We start from the raw sequence: 16,420 nt of genomic DNA on the forward strand, positions 1-16,420 counted from the left end.
TAAGTGCACATTAATTGCTAGAACTGGATGAAGCTGAAAGTAAATTTCCAGACATGAATTATGAAGGACTGCTCCGAGACTCGGTGAAGGCGTCAGTCAAAATATTCAGCCGAGCCGAATCTCAACCGAGATTATTTCGAATGATACTGGTACATGTTTTTTTTTTTTTAATCGAATAAAGTGTAATACAAATATAGGCACATAGAATGGTTTTATATTTTCTGAAACACCCTATATGTAATAGAGAAATTATACAATTCTTGCTTGATCAGAAGGTTGCTTTGGAATAATCATACCATGGCCCCACCATTGTTTATTTGTTACAGGTCTAGGTCATTGTAGTCTCTCCTATAACTATGGATTGCAGGAATTATAGGAGTTTGTATATGTTATTCAGCTATGGTGCATTTAGATTACTCATAAGTCCAAGTTTAGATAAATCATGAGGCGCTTTTAGTCCTGTTTGGACAGGTCTAGTTAGGCAATATCTCTTTTTAAAAAGTAATGTTGATTTGTTGTGTCATAACTCAGTAGTGAGTAGGTACACGGTCGGTCGGCCGGTCTTTGCCTTTTTTAAAACCACAAATTACACATTTAAGCCATTTTCATATCTATTCCAGGAAACATTTACACTATGCATTAAACTTTAGTAAATTGATGTTCACTTATAAGACACCCGAGTTCATATTCTGAACAACTTGGTTTTCAGATTAAAACGGAGAGAGAGAGAGAGAGAGAGAGAGAGAGAGAGAGAGAGAGAGAGAAACGGAGCGAAAAAAAGTAATAGAGATTTAGATGAGTTGGTTGTCTAACAGCAACTCAGCACCGCATTTGTTTTCAGGTTATATAGAGAGGCTGTTGAAACCATTGATTGTTTTGGTTAAATGCACTTGCATACCGTTAATATTCATCAACATTCACATCAATATTATTGGTAATACATGTAATAACACAGTTTTTGAGTTTAATCATTTTATTATAAATAGTTTTAATGTACCACTTTAAGAGCAAAATTCCATTTGACATAAAGCGCATAGAATGACCAGTACTCATTAACAGTATAAAATGTACCAAGTTTCATCAAAATAAAGCTATTCATTTTATCTAAAGGATAATGACCTCTCTCATAGATGACCTGCCTCCATATAAAGTGGGGAAAAAATAATCATCATTCATGCAATAGATGTGTCTAGTTTCATAAAGAGAGGAACCAGATAATAGCCTGAAACTGCCAAAGTTCCAGAAGAGAAGAGAAGAAAAAAGAACTTATCAAGTGTCTTTCCCACCACCCGCCACGACACCCCGAACTTATATTTTTCAATGTTATCGTTCTCTTCCCCTGGTTCCTCATTATTCACGCCAGATATCCCCGAATCGGTACTATTGTCCTCCAAGGGTGTCTTTTCGAAGGTTTCGTGACGCTGCCCCATTCTTCGGTATCGTCTTCGACATACCCGGCACGTGACAAAAGCTACGATGTACACTACTAAGGCTGGAACTTTCTCATTGGGGTCGTAGATGGAGACTTGAATCGTAAAAATGGCGATAAGAGTTGTTATACTGCTGACAGACAACATGGCGGCCACATAGTAACTCATAATCGAAAGTGGGTTCGAGACCGGAAGTTCTCCAGAAAGTATTGTCAAATACACAGCGAAAGTGAGGAAAACGTTTGTTGCAAAGCCAACTCGTTCACCAGAATCAATAGGGAGAACAAAGCAGAGGCTGTTGAGCATGCCCAATAAAACAATAGGGACCATCATATTGACAATGAAAAACACAGGCCTTCGCTTTAATGTCAGGTTATAGGTAATCAGAGAGCGATTGGCGGCCACATACACCTCTTGAGTAGTTTCTAGAACGGCCCATTCCTCATTTTCAATAAAATCTTCAATATTGATATTGTCTTCATCCGTCTGGATAGACACTTCATTACTAGAGTATCCCCAGGGAGTAAAAGTAATTGTGCAATACTGGGTATCGAACGGGTAATCTGTGGCCACAACTGTACAACCAGTTTTCGTTACTACACCTATCTCCCATTGTACATACCCATTAGTGAGAGTAACAGTCACCTCATATCCAGCGTTACCAACTGGCGTCAGTGAATCTACGGAATTGAAAACAGTGATTGGAGGGAGCCAGATGTCGTCTTGAGGAATATCCAACGCCTCGAGAACATGTTTTTGGGGTGTGTATTTTTCAATAACGAAACTGTCAAACCAAGCCATTTTTAATCGTCCTATTAAACTAAGCGTTCCTCCAACTTCATCAAATTCTGGAATAGAATATAGCGCAAATTTCATATTCACTTTGATCGTTTCCAACTGGTCTTCATGGGGGAAAACCAGATTGCTGTATTCTTTGTTGTTCGTAAATAAGTCATTAAAGAGCAATTTGACATGGTCAAGATTAGGAACAGGCATGGATTCACAGACTAAGCAAGATGTTTTCACTTGCTGTCCTCCAGAGGAGGAAGACTGTGTTTTCACAGTGAATAAAGTCAGCAAAACAAATATTACGATTATTCCAAACTGGTCCATACTAGTTGTTTTTGTCAAATAATTCGGTGATTTTATGGATTTGGTCAATATACTCACTTCACTCTACACTGGAGCAGCCATTGCTCAGACTAGGTATTAATTGTTTCAAATTAAAGTCTTTTAGGACTAAATTGTCGACAAAGTGCCAATTACATTGTCATACTGTTAGGGTCACATATGAACAAATACGCTTTAAAATCAATTGAGTATTGTTCTGTCATTTTAATTTGAAGTCTTTATCTTATATATCATACCCCCATCTTTTAAACCTGGGAACTTGGTCATAATTACGACTACTCCCGCGGAGTCACGCTTTTTGGCTCATTACAATGAAAATCACAACTTCTTTACAGCAAAGCATACGCTTTAATACAATTTCAACTCGGAGGACACTTTAGAAAATTGCAACATAGAATTAGCAAATGTGGAAGTATTTTTTCTGTACCATTTACATGATTTGTGCGGCGAATTTCCTTAAATCGCAAATTTGACTTTTCTCTGAAGTATATACATTAATTATCAGTTATTCTTAGTTAAAGAATCAGTATAACAATATTTTTATCAAATATAGTTGCATTTAAGGAATACATTTCTGGGGTTTTCTACTATGTCAAGCCAATGCATATTGTACAATATTTGTTCGACGTTATGTAATAAAAATTTGACAAATAATCAATTGATTATTATAATATACAGTAAACACCCTATAAAGCCAAGTCCAACAACAAAATGTGGTTTGAATTTGACCAATAATCATTTATTTAACTTTTTCAGTTTTAGCACCCAAACATGACACGTGTTTACAGCATATGTTTATAGTATAGGGGGAATAACTCAATACATACATGTACAAAACCTTAAATGTATACAGAAATTTGTGATATTACATTTGAGCAGCTACGGTAATGGAACCCAGAATAGCAAGAAAAGAAGAAAATGTCCAGTGTGCCCACCACAAGTTTCCAGTCGACATCACTGGAATTACCCGCAATTTCCTCAATATGGAACCAAAATCCCCGACCTCTTTCTCATTGTTTCTAATTTCAGTTCATCAGACCTCAGCAATGGCGTCTCTTCCTTTTGGGACTAAGTCAACGCACTTTGAAAAAAATACACTGTATATTATTTTTCAAAGTGCGTTGATATCGGCCATATTAACGCACTTTGCAACATATACATTTTGCACGGCCTGGTCGATTTTCCTGAAGCTTTCAAAAATGATAGATAATCATTTGAATTTTAATATTTTGATGATGATGATGTCACTTCCGAATATGAGATTTGTCCACTTTTACAACGCATTTTGAAAAATTACGCACTTTGAAAAAATATTTCAAAGTTCGTTTTTTTGGGACTAAATAAGGGCCTGGCTCTTTGAGAGTCCCTACAATGATTAGACTGTCCGTCCCTGCGACCGTCCGTTCGATTTAATTTGTTTTGAACAATATTACTTTTCCTTGAGCAAGTCTTGCCAGACTTTACCCATAGTGCCCACGGGTAGAGGGTGTGCACTGGCCTTTATCCAATTCCCTAGATCAAGGTCACTGTACCGGTAGATAAACCTATCTTCGTCTTGAGCATATTTTCTCAATCTTTGGTCCACTCGGGCTCAAACTTCACCCATAGGGTGCCCAAGTGTGGAGGATGTGCAGTGGCCATGAACCAATTTCCTAGATCAAGGGTCAAAGGCGAACTAACTTCTCTGTGTAAAATCCTTGCCTGGAGCATATTTCTCTCCCCTTGGCTTCACCAGGCTCAACTTCACACATAAACCTTTGATGGGTACAGAATGGTCCTCTCCGAAAACAATATTTTAGAACTAACTGGCATTTACTTTGCTAAAACCGGGATCCTTTGAGATGATCACCATTTTGAATTTGACCTCTGACAAGACTTTCTAGATGCTAGTATAGCGAGTATGTGAGCGGATCTAAAATCAAATTTTGATTTGAATGGGGGGAGGGAGGGGGCTCGTCTACATGCAATCAATTTGAATGATTTACCGGTAAAAAAAAAAAAAAAAAAAAAAAAGCATAAAGATTGGCAAGTATCTTTCGTTTCCCTTTCCACGTTTCCGACAACGTTAGATCAATTCCTCTCATTTTTTGTTTTCTATATATTTTCAAAGTGCATTAAGTGTCTCCATGAAAAAAAAATGCTGATGTATGCTCACAACGCACTTGAAAAAAAAAAATTCAAAGTGCGTTGACTTCGCCCCAAATTTAACGCACTTTGAAAAAAATCAACGTGCGTAATTCTTGTGCCCCGCCATGAACATGGCCTGGGCATATAGTGTTTATCATTTTGCGTTTAGCTCTGTGTTTAGCTCAGTTTCAAAGAAACTATTCAAGATATTTTCACCAAACCTTACATGCTGATACATATTGGTATCATCTATTCACCTGCATCAATATGTTTTACCTTGGCCATTCCTGTGACCTCTCTTTTCCATATTTGATGTTTAGCTCAGTTTCAAAGCAACTATTGACAATATTTTTATGAAAACTCGTACACTGATACATATTAGTGGTAGCTATTCAACTATGGTATTTTTTCATGACCTTGACCTTCCCTGTTACCTTGACCTCACTATTTCCTATTTTGGTGTTTAGCTCAGTTTCAAAGCAATTAATGAAGAATTTTTGTCCCTTTCTGAATATGGCCAGGGTATATAGTAGAGGAGCAGATTTACAAGTCAAATTTTAATTAAATTGGTGTTTGTCATGCCAGTTTGATATCCATCTTCACCTTTCATCCATGTATGTAAATGAGGATCAGTATTTCATGCGAGTATATTAAATTTTTTTTCTTTTGTTAGAAGTAATTTTGAATAATGATAACCTTTCTTTTGATAGCTAGGCAACATTTATCCAGTGCAAATTTGCTATTTATCTTTATAGCATTTTTCTTAAAATTTTGGTAAATTTGAATAATATTCAGAGTGAAATGAATGGGTGATACTTGAGTTAGATAGTTTAAAGATAAAAACATTTTGAAAAAAGGTGACATTTTTTTTTATTACAACACTTCACTTTGCCATAGACATAATGAATGAGATTGATAAGGAAGAGTGTTAGAAAGGTTTTCCTTTTTTATGTGACTTGTAAACAACTGAGAATTTTAATAACAATAGACAACAGTACTTCAAAGGTTCTCTTTATATTGTATTCATTTGTGATGCCTTGGACACAACTCAGATTTCCTTTTTAAAGGCTAGCACCACACCAGACTAAGTTCACAAAAGGTTTAAATCCTGATACTAACACAACAAAGTGTATTCCCTATTGTGAAAACTCTGCATTTCTCTTCTAATTTATGATAAGGTGAATGAAAAAGTGTGCAGGAATTTTCCCTCTCCATTAAAAAGCTATAAAGTTTTTTACTTAAAGATATTTCCCCTTCAATCGCACCTATGATCATCCTTAATCTGCATAATTTTCTTTAAAGAAAAAAAAGGTTCGGTATTTTGATTTTTTCCATCAAATGAAAAAAAATCAACCTATTTTCCATTGTAAATGGGGCAGAATATCAGGCCATGTTACGGCACGTTTGGTCGCCTTGGCACGTTCGGTCACCCGTGGGGAGGGTCCAAGTCTCTCCTCCCCCTTCCTTTTTGACAATTTACTTCGTTCGTTATTTTACCAAAGCCTGTATTTTCTATATTCAAAGTTCGATTGATGGGCTGTCCGTACCCATTTCAAAGTCGTTGTGAAAGGTAGTTGATGTTTGAAGTGCTGAATTGAAGAATACGTGTAGTGAATCAAGCTTTTGTCGCCCCCTCCTACGATTGAGGATTTTGAGGTTTGGACAGAAGTACCCCAAATCGATTTTGTCTTGCTTGTCAAGAATTTTAAGACAATGGGGAAGTGAACTTCTCCGCCCTCCCCCCCCCCCCTCCCCTCTTCTTTTTCCACTATATTTTCAATCCAAATTTTTTAAATAGTTGACATTTATGAATGTTTGTAACCTTACATTTACATGTATATCAGTGATCAACTTACTGTCCTTCTGTGAAATGACATTGTACACAAAAAAAAAAAGAAATCATGTAGTTTTTTGCTAAACAAAATCCCAAATCGGGGGCACAGACCCCCCCCCCCCCCTCCCCTAAAATTTTCAAAGTCATATTCATAAGAATTGCAAACCTTATTTCATGGGATGGTTACCTGTAAAATGCGAAACGAAATCGAAAGGAAACGAAATCTACCGAAGCAAAACGAAACCTACCGAAACGGGTACCCTTATTTCATATACACGTACAAAGATTTATTTTAAATTTTTAAACATTAAATCATGCATGTGCTTTAGTTATGATATTACAGCTTGGAGATAATGAATTTGTTTAAAATGTGACGTTGCTTTCGTGATTATATTTTACCACAATTTATGACGTTATAAGTGTAACGTAAAGTGACACCAGTACCGTGCGCTTAGTGTATGCATAGTAGATATTTCAACTTAACCTTAAATGGTTCGAATTTACACATTATCAGCAATAACAATACAAAAGGTGGGGGGTTGCTATATAATGAATATACAGAAAGTGTCTACCTGTATTCGAAAACTTGAGTACATTTTACTGAAACAGTATATACTTGTTATTTGACTCACGCAATATACATGTATCAAGTTTGATAAACATACAAAATATATATATCGGTTACTGATTTCCCAATGGCGAGCTGTGAAGCGAAGGGTTAGGGATAATTACTATAGTATACTACATTTGTATGTAATAGAATTTTCCCCTTGTTTAATTAAAACAATAAACTGATTTATAAAGCCCAGTATGTGATAATTAAAAATGAACACCGCCAATTTGCATACTCCCGAAATCATATGTGATATCTGGATTAAAGGAGGAGGCTTTACTTTATAGCAAAATATCAGAGAGGGGGTGAACTGTTATGCATGGGGGAATGTTTGCGGTAGCCAAGCAGCATTATCAAAAATGATTTGATGAAGCTAGAATGCATTGGTCATTCCCAACATAGATTGCAGCATGTGCATTAAAAATATTAGTTTTGTAAATATTATTTTTGTAAATAAGTCTGATTTCATTATCAAAATACAACAAAACGCGGGAGCTTCCAGGGGCTTTGCACCCTCGACCCCATCACGGCTTCGTCCTGGAACAAATGGGGGGCCTAAACGTGGCCCCAGATATCCTATCTCTCAGATTTTTTCCACGCCTCCATAAACTGAAATCATGGATCCACTCATTCATATATACTATAAATATATGTGAATATATATACATATATAATTATTATTGATAATAATCATAAAGATGGGATTGGATGTACCCCCAGGACAGTGTTACTGCAATATACGTGTATATGTCAAACCTGCAGAATGGAAAATACTCAAGCATATAAGCATAGAGGAGCCCCGAAAGGTTTTAGTACGTTTCTGATACATCGTGCTTCTCCTGTCGCCATAATGAAGCACTACAGCTTACTTATGTTGAGTTTACATTGAACGAATGGGGTTGGATGTTGGATGCTTCTGCAAAAGTTTTATCATGCCAGAGTATCAATAAAAATTTAGTATTATATTCCGAGATTACGTAAATAATAAAAATGATTGAAAAATATTTTTACCCGAGGACTAAACATTTTGTCGGCATATAGGTAAACGTGGTACCGCTCACGTATATACCTCTACCTGTACATGTAGCTAGTACTTAATGCAATCCATTGGTTCATTTATGATACATGTAACCTCAAGTATCACAAGAACTAGAGAAATACAAAGCAGGCTACGAATTATTTAGCACTGATTTCTGCATATGCATGGCGGAATTTATTACCGATCGATTTAACACTCATTAGAGAAAATGGCTCCAAATGAGGTGTGCATGTACGTAAGTTTAATAATAATAATAATGATTGGTTTTATATTGCACTTTTTCCAGCGTATGCTGCTCAAAGCGCTTTACAATACATTATCACCTCGGCAGACCTTATATCAATCTAGAACTTTCTCAGCTTCCTGTGAAGCATACAGTGCAAGATGCCGTTACAGGCGCTAGAGCACTAACATTCTAACAATATCTTTCACTGTCTATAGCCAGGTACCCCTTTTACACTTGGGTGGAGTGAGGAAATTCATGTAAAGTGCCTTTCCCAAGGACACAACGTCGGACCTACCGCGGCCAGGACTCGAACCGAGAGTCTGACAGCCTAACCACTAGGCCACCGACTTAATTGCTTATTTGAATCAAAATTCTATGTTGTTGAATGTTTGGATTTGAAATTAGATCGGCCGATACGTGTCAAAACCCCTATGTCATAAAGCGGAGGAAATGTGGAATAGGCAAAATCAAAACTTACTTTATCATCCTGTGGCTGCTCTCATCAAATAATGATTGTATGCTTTAAATCTAACATAGTACTTGTAAGAGCATAATATTTAAACGTTGTATTTGATATTTTTTAAAATTGTTTTAGAGAAAGAAAAAAATCAGCCTGATTTGTTTGTAGCAATTTTCAATTACCTCAGATGTATCTTTTTATCCAATTCATTAACATGCCAATATTTTAGGTTAGTCCTTTAGCTATGGATACCATCTTTAAATGAGATTGATCACTGTTCGTTATCTTCACCTTTCATCATAGTAAAATAATTAAAATCTAATTACATTCAGTAAATGTTTTTGATAATTTTCCTTGAAAACTCTATCCTCAAAAAGATATTTTTTTAGAGGCGTTGAATTTCGGACTGCATTTTGGGTAATTTATTTTTGTGTTACGTGGAAAATATTGTCTGCACATAGACTGTTTGTATAATGGCCATTAAATATATTCATATTACAACCTGTTTGTTTGTTGTGCATATTTTTGGATCTACAACTGCTAAATTTTAGCCTTTTGTGTTTTTTCAACATTGTTAGGTCCATGGAAACGAACTCAAATTGTCATTTTTCAAACAGGAGAAACTTCCTTTCTATGATAAATGATTTTTTGAAGAATCTAATTACATTCATCTCAGTATCATATCATATCCCCTTAAGTGTTGGAAATATTTTTTAAAATTATTTGTTATCATAAAGTCATCACATTGACTTATATCATCAAACTACGATCGGGTGCGGGTTAAAAAATTACGTTCGAATCGGAAACGAGACTACAGCCATCTTGGACAGTGTACAGTGATTTTCGAATTGGTATATCTATTGTTGGAAAAGTATTGACTTGTTTTACATATGGCAACAACGGAGATATGTTGTTTCTTTTTATTTTTTCAACAGCGCTTTATTCAGAATGTAGATAGTAAAGTAAATATGTCTGAAACATTTTACAATATTGATCCCGTCATTTATCCGTTCATTTACATAACTGGTACTGATAAACGGTTTTATGAAGTGTTGATTGTTCCCATTGAATTTTGATACACAATTAATGTGCGGATAAACATACCACTATGACATTGTACTTAATTGATTAATACATTCGCTTCCTTTGAAAACGAAGTAGAAATTTGCTTAACAGCTAGCGATGTTTTACAGTAGTAAAAACAGTAGTAAAAACAGTGACACATACCATATCTCTAAAAAAAAAAAAAAAAAAAAAATTAACTTAGAACGAAAGTGGAAAAAAAGCTTCTAATCATTTACCAGTCATATGAATAAGGGCATCTTGTTTTTTAAATCGCGCAATACTTGTAAAATTGATAGGTATAAAATACTTCAATTATCCTACTTTGCCATTTAATTTACTATCAGAGTACATGGACCTATTATCTAAATGTGTTCAGCCCAAACGGTAGAACGGTATGTCTCAGAAATCCCTGACAGATTTATACATGTACCTATTGATTGTAAAGCGTGGTAGATAATTGATTGCTGATATAAGAATAAGACAATCAGATTCATTCGGCTGCCATATTTCTGGATGATTCGCATTTTACATATACATTACATTACATTTACATTATGTTCTATCACGGGAAGGAAGAGGTATAATGTTTGATCTATCCAATCTTTAATTTTACATTGAAGTCCATAGGAAAAGCATGGTTTTTTGTTTGGTTGGGTTTTGGTTTGGTTTTTTTTTATCAAAAATTCTGTTTTCTTACAAATCTCTTGGTAACAAAAGTTACATAAACCTTCCCTTTATAAAAAAAAAATTAATCATTTACCGCAGGTATGTTTCGAAAATTTATCTTTATCAAGGGCGGATAACTCTTCAAAAATATTGAAAGTGGAAAAAAGCTTCTAATCATTGTGAATTTGGTCTATTTCACATTCATCATTAGTTAACAATGAATATTTGTCTTGATTGAATCATTCAAAATTGTTCAGTCTGCCTTCGTTATATAATGAATACCTTAATTAAATTGCAAATATATCTGTAGTGTAGATTCAAAATTGTTCAAACTATCACCCCAAAACCGGGAGGAGCAAAATATACATAAGTGTGTATAGGAACCTTCAAATTAATTTTCAGGCATCCTCAGTGTAGATTCACCACACTAAAATGTCAGACCAAGGGCAGAGATGGGGTAGATAACAGGGTTCCAAGTCTTACATAAAATATGAAAGGAAAAATATTTCTAAAACCCTACACGACTAGTATTTATTTGCATTTAAATCAAAACGAAAATCTATTTTTTTGTACTTGGTTTGTTTGGTTTTTGCCCCCTTTTCGTCCATGATAAGATATTGCTCTATATCATTTTTTCCCCCTTTCTCTTTATTTCTTTTTACATTTAGATGAAATAAGACATTTCAAACGTTGAATTTTCCACCTTTTATTTGATCACATAGCACGAACCAGCATTCTTAAAGTGAATAGATAAAGGGAATGTTATAAATGATGTTTGGGTGACAAAATTATCCCGATATATTATGATAAAAGTCACAAAGCAAAAGTATGATTTTTAATGTACTATACGAAACGACAATCTAATGTATATTTACTAATTGCATAAACATTATATTAAGATAGCTCATTACACCAAAATTTTATTTGATGGCTCGTTAAAACACGTCTTATGAAGTATGATTTCACCATCGAAAAAGTGATACAAGCTCTCAATTATCTTATATGATTTTTTCCGGAATGATACAAAAGGTGTAAGAGATTCTAGAGTCCAAATTTTGCTGTGATTTGATGCATGATATGAAAATCTAATAAAACATGCCTTTACAACTCAAATAGACGTTCTAATTCTTTAAATAAAAATATTTATGAAAATTGAAAACGTTATATGTTAACATTTCTTAAATCTACGGACACAATCTTCATAAAAACATGTCAATTAGAATGGTCAAAATTCAGAAATATTTTGATTTCTCATATTTGAACCAAGCCCGATCGGAATTATAAATAAAAATTAGTCATAGAGAACATTGTAATCAGAAAATTACATCGTGTGCATTTCCTTGATGTAAAAAGGGTTACAAATTAAATGAAAAACAATTTATTGATAAAAAGTCATAAAAGTCATGGTTATTTCGTTCTTTCTATCAATTTTGATCGGGATCGGTACTTTTTTCTCTCGTTTGATTCAAATTTAAAATACAGCGATATATCTTAAATTAGCTCCAGAACTGTAGCTGTCTGAGAAAATATTGAAACAGATCAGAGAGCTACAGACCCACCCCTTATAAAAACCTTCGATTGACTGGCTACCTATAAAGGATGGATCTTGAGCTCTTTGATCTGTCCCAAAATTTTCTGAGAGCTACAGTTCTGCAGTTAATCTGAAATTTGGTCATTCCATTTCAATTTCTTTTTAAAATATATTTGTCTAATATATCTTCTTTTTTTTTCTAGTTGACAAAAATATCCACAATATTTTCATAAATTTTTTTTTTCAAAAAAAGAAAGAAAAGAAATTCTATACGAGTCTTTGAGGTACGTTTTATGAGATATTCATATATGCACCAAATCACAGCGAAATTTGGACTCTAGACTCTCTTATTTGCAAACAAAACACATGTTTTATCATTCCGGAAAAATCATATAAGATAATTGAGAGCTTGTATTACTTTTTCGATGGTGAAATTATGCTTCATACAAGGTGCTTAAACGAGCCATCAAATAGAATTTCATTGTAATGAGCCACCTTAAATGAAAATAATACGAAAATTACCTTATTGGACACATACTTTGAATTCTAATCACGGAACAGCATTTCAATACTGTACGTAAATTGGCAACAGAAATATAAACGCAAGAACAGTATGAGTAGCAACAGTGCCTGCAAAAAAGAAATAATCAAGGGATCTGGCGACCATCTTCCATCCAACCCTAGGAATATTCATACAACCGAGTTTTTCTTCATCTACCTCGTCCTCTCTGTCTGCATCAAGTGGCCTCCACTTAACGTTGGGTACGCCGAATTTGATACTTGGTGGCAGACTTTCTGGTTTCAAGGTTTCTCTCTGCGGCGGCTCGTTCTCGTTGTCTGCAGGGAATCCCGTGCCGCTATCATTCTCTCTAATCTGAGGTACATCCGGTTTATAAACTTCTTCAAACTCATCTTTGGCACAGAATCTGCAGCAGATGAAACCAATGAATATCGCCATGCATGTTGGAACTCTGGCGTCCTCGTCTTTAAGGTACAATCTCACAGTAAAAACGGAGATGCACGCAATACTTCCGCTCATGATGACTTGAGTGACAATGTATATTGTCAGGTAGGACATAGGATCCGAGGCCTTTGGTAAACTGTCGATGATATACGACAGATAGACAGCAAATGTCAAGAATGATCCCAATGCATATCCTACACGCCCTTCCTCGATTGGGAGCAAAAAAACGAAAGTAGAGAGAAGTCCCAACAGCCCAATAGGTGCTGCCATGTTGATGATAAACCAAAGTGGAATCCTTCGTATTTTCAAGGTATATGTAACAAAAGATATGCCATCCCTTGACCAGGGTAAAACTTCCGTGTCAAGTAATTCCCATTGTTCATTATCGCTGAAGAAGTCCAGATTTACTTTAGTATCCGAAGATGTTAGGGAAATTTCTGAGCCGATATGATCCCAAGCCCTAAAAGTCAAATTACACTTCTGTGTATCGAAGGGAAAGTAAAGAGGCTCCGTGGAACACGAAGAAGACAAAATAACAGCAGGTCGCCAAATTTGAGTCCCATCATATTTTGCCCAGACCAGGTCCGCTGTTGATCCGAGCTCGGCTAGAGAGGTAACGGAGTTGGCGAGCGTTATTGGAGGGTGCCAAAGTTCTGAGAGTGGAATCATAGTGTCAGGAATAGCAGCAGACATTCCACGTGGTTTCTCGCTCCATTTGGCAAGATCACTTTTCCACTCTACTGACAAAAAACCGACCGTCTTCAGTACTCCTCCTACCTCATCAAAATTGTTGATGGCGTTCAGGTAATATGAAAGTGTCACAGTAATCGTGTCACTTTGAGCATTCCTTGGAAAAATGTTTTTATTGTAGGAATTAAAAATGTTTCTGTAAAACAAAATCCAGTCAGATGCCACATCTCCGTAAACATATTGAAAAGAGAAAAACACACAAAACACTACCAAAAGGTTTGTTACCGCCATTACTTGAGTTTACTGTTCTCTTTTGAGCAAATTATTTTATTGCGTCGTGGTTTACATTGGTACCTTTAATTAATATCAGACATCTAATCAGAATTCATCATAAAATGTATGAATAGATGTTAAGTTAGCAGTTGTCAATTTAAAATCGGTCTTTCCCATCACATCTATCCTTCGATATTTTTTTCAAATACAATGTCTCAGATAATATATCGTTTCACACACGATCTCTTTTGAGGGCATAAGCAAGTACATAGTTTTATTGTGTGATGGTTACTGAAGATAGTAATTTACTATTCTATGTATATTTCAACAATACTCTAGTTTCGTGAGGTAAAGGTCTTGGAGAACAAATCCATTAAAACGATTTACCGCTCGTGATACAAACAATACAGGACATTTCATTAGCTGATATTTTTAATGAAAACCCTGCTGTTTTTCTAAATTTTCCTCATTTAAAGAAAACAATATCCAACAAAATGAAATGGAAAATGTGAAATAAGATATATATATATCCCAGATTTACTCTAGACTCTCTTATTTGCAAACAAAACACATGTTTTATCATTCCGGAAAAATCATATAAGATAATTGAGAGCTTGTATTACTTTTTCGATGGTGAAATTATGCTTCATACAAGGTGCTTAAACGAGCCATCAAATAGAATTTCATTGTAATATATATATATATATATATATATATATATATATATATATATATATATATATATATTAATACGTTATAATGTATTGTCTCAGTATCTACAATGTACATGTCATGAAATTTCACAGTACATGTAGATGTGCAAGAAAGGATAATCACGTATCATAGTCGATTATGAACTCTGTTGACTATGACAGATTTTATTTCATTCTTAACAATATTTATGAAGAGAATATCACAAAATCAAAGATGAGCATTTAAAATTCATAATGCGAAAGTTATATATAAAAACATCTATCATTTCCAAAATATGAAAACATGTATGCCATTTTGGTATTGTCATCTTATGCCGCATTAGCCAAAGGAACCAGGAACATCATATAGATAGCAATGTTGAGGACGATAAATACAAGGAAAAAGAATATGTCTAGGGTACTCCCGAGTGTCTTCCATGAAACTTTCGGTTCTGGTTTCTCTTTTAGTTCTGCGTTATCTTTATCATCTGCTTTTCTTTTCATTTTGAATTCCTTGACGAATACCGATACGGAATGAAGCTGGTAGCGTTTTCTGTAGAAGGTGTAGCCTTTTGGTGGTTTCTCATCTTCCACGCTTTTACCACGGCATGGATAGCACCAGAGGATGGACAGAAATTTCTTCAGAGGAGAAGGAAGAGGCATCTTACCATGGCGATGGTAGATCTTTAAAGTGAGAATAGCCTCGAGCGTGCAAAGCGCGCCAAGCATGAGCTGCCAGATGATGAAGTAGGCCAACAGAGACATGGGATTTGACGATTTTGGAAGAGTGTTAGCTATAACGGTTAAAAAGACTCCAATGGAGAGGAATCCTGTAATAATAAAACCGATTCTTCCCTGGTCAAAAGGCATCACAAAGACAAACCCGTTCAGGAGGCCAATGAGAATTATAGGAAGGACCATGTTAAGGATGAAATATTGAGGACGTCGCTTTAGTGTCAGTTTAAATGTAACTTCTGTGAAAACCCCTGACGTATTTGTCACTGTTGTTTCTGTCAAATCCCACTCTGAACTTTCCTGTAGTAGCGACGTATCAACTGTTGTAGCATTTGGCATTAGATGCACAAGGTCACTGGTGTACTGCCAAGGAAGGAAAGTCACGGAGCATGTTTGTGTATCAAATGGATAGTAGCTCACGTCAATAGCACAACCACTCTCTATAATCAGGCCTGGTTTCCAATTCACGGTTCCATCTTTAAGGATTGTAACGGGATCGTCAGAGGCGCCGAGTTCAGAGAGGGAGCTGACTGACGTGTATAACGTCATGGCTGGTGTCCATATATCGTTGTGTGATAGTATAGTTTGATCAACATTCCCGGTGTTCCACGCAATAAGATCATCTCTCCATGTCGCATCAAGATAACCCACTAAATAAAGAGTCCCACCAATCTCATCTAACCCAGTTATGGCTGTCAGTCCTAACTTAATATACACATCTACAACGTCCGTTTGTGTTACCCGTGGACGAATACGCTTGTCATAGCTGGTGAACGAAGATGAAGATAAAAGAGTGCTAACATCTATGGCAGTCCAAGTTGCTGAGCTAAGAGTCATCATGCAAGAAAAAAACACAAGAACGTTTTCTTTCAACATTGTCTCCGCATTTCTTGCAATGTATTTTCTGAATTTCGGTGACGATTTCAAGCAATTTACTTTCTCCT

The 16,420-nt window shown here is 35.5% G+C and overlaps 2 protein-coding genes across 2 annotated transcripts; both read right to left on the reverse strand.

Moving 5' to 3' along the window:
- Nucleotides 1-1,031: 1,031 nt before the first annotated feature.
- On the reverse strand, nt 1,032-14,106 carry LOC130054166 (uncharacterized). The gene is made up of 2 exons (XM_056162769.1): nt 12,753-14,106; nt 1,032-2,455 (listed from the first exon to the last, which is right to left on the reverse strand). Exons 1-2 carry the CDS (start codon nt 14,065-14,067, stop codon nt 1,173-1,175), a joined length of 2,598 nt encoding a protein of 865 aa, XP_056018744.1. The 5' UTR covers nt 14,068-14,106; the 3' UTR covers nt 1,032-1,172.
- An 805-nt stretch (nt 14,107-14,911) lies between these two features.
- LOC130054167 (acetylcholine receptor subunit alpha-1-B-like) lies at nt 14,912-16,402 on the reverse strand. The gene has a single exon (XM_056162770.1). It carries the CDS (start codon nt 16,350-16,352, stop codon nt 15,072-15,074), a length of 1,281 nt encoding a protein of 426 aa, XP_056018745.1. The 5' UTR covers nt 16,353-16,402; the 3' UTR covers nt 14,912-15,071.
- Between the last annotated feature and the right edge of the window lie 18 nt (nt 16,403-16,420).

Source organism: Ostrea edulis, chromosome 4, assembly GCF_947568905.1.
Source record: "Ostrea edulis chromosome 4, xbOstEdul1.1, whole genome shotgun sequence".
NCBI lineage: Eukaryota > Metazoa > Mollusca > Bivalvia > Ostreida > Ostreidae > Ostrea > Ostrea edulis.

Coding starts and splice junctions, on each gene's coding strand:
- LOC130054166 (XM_056162769.1), bottom strand. CDS start 14,067: ATGGCGGTAACAAACCTTTTGGTAGTGTTTTGTGTGTTTTTCTCTTTT. Junction 2,456..12,752: donor TGATTATTTCTTTTTTGCAG/GCACTGTTGCTA, acceptor GAGGACAGCAAG/TGAAAACATCTTGCTTAGTC.
- LOC130054167 (XM_056162770.1), bottom strand. CDS start 16,352: ATGTTGAAAGAAAACGTTCTTGTGTTTTTTTCTTGCATGATGACTCTT.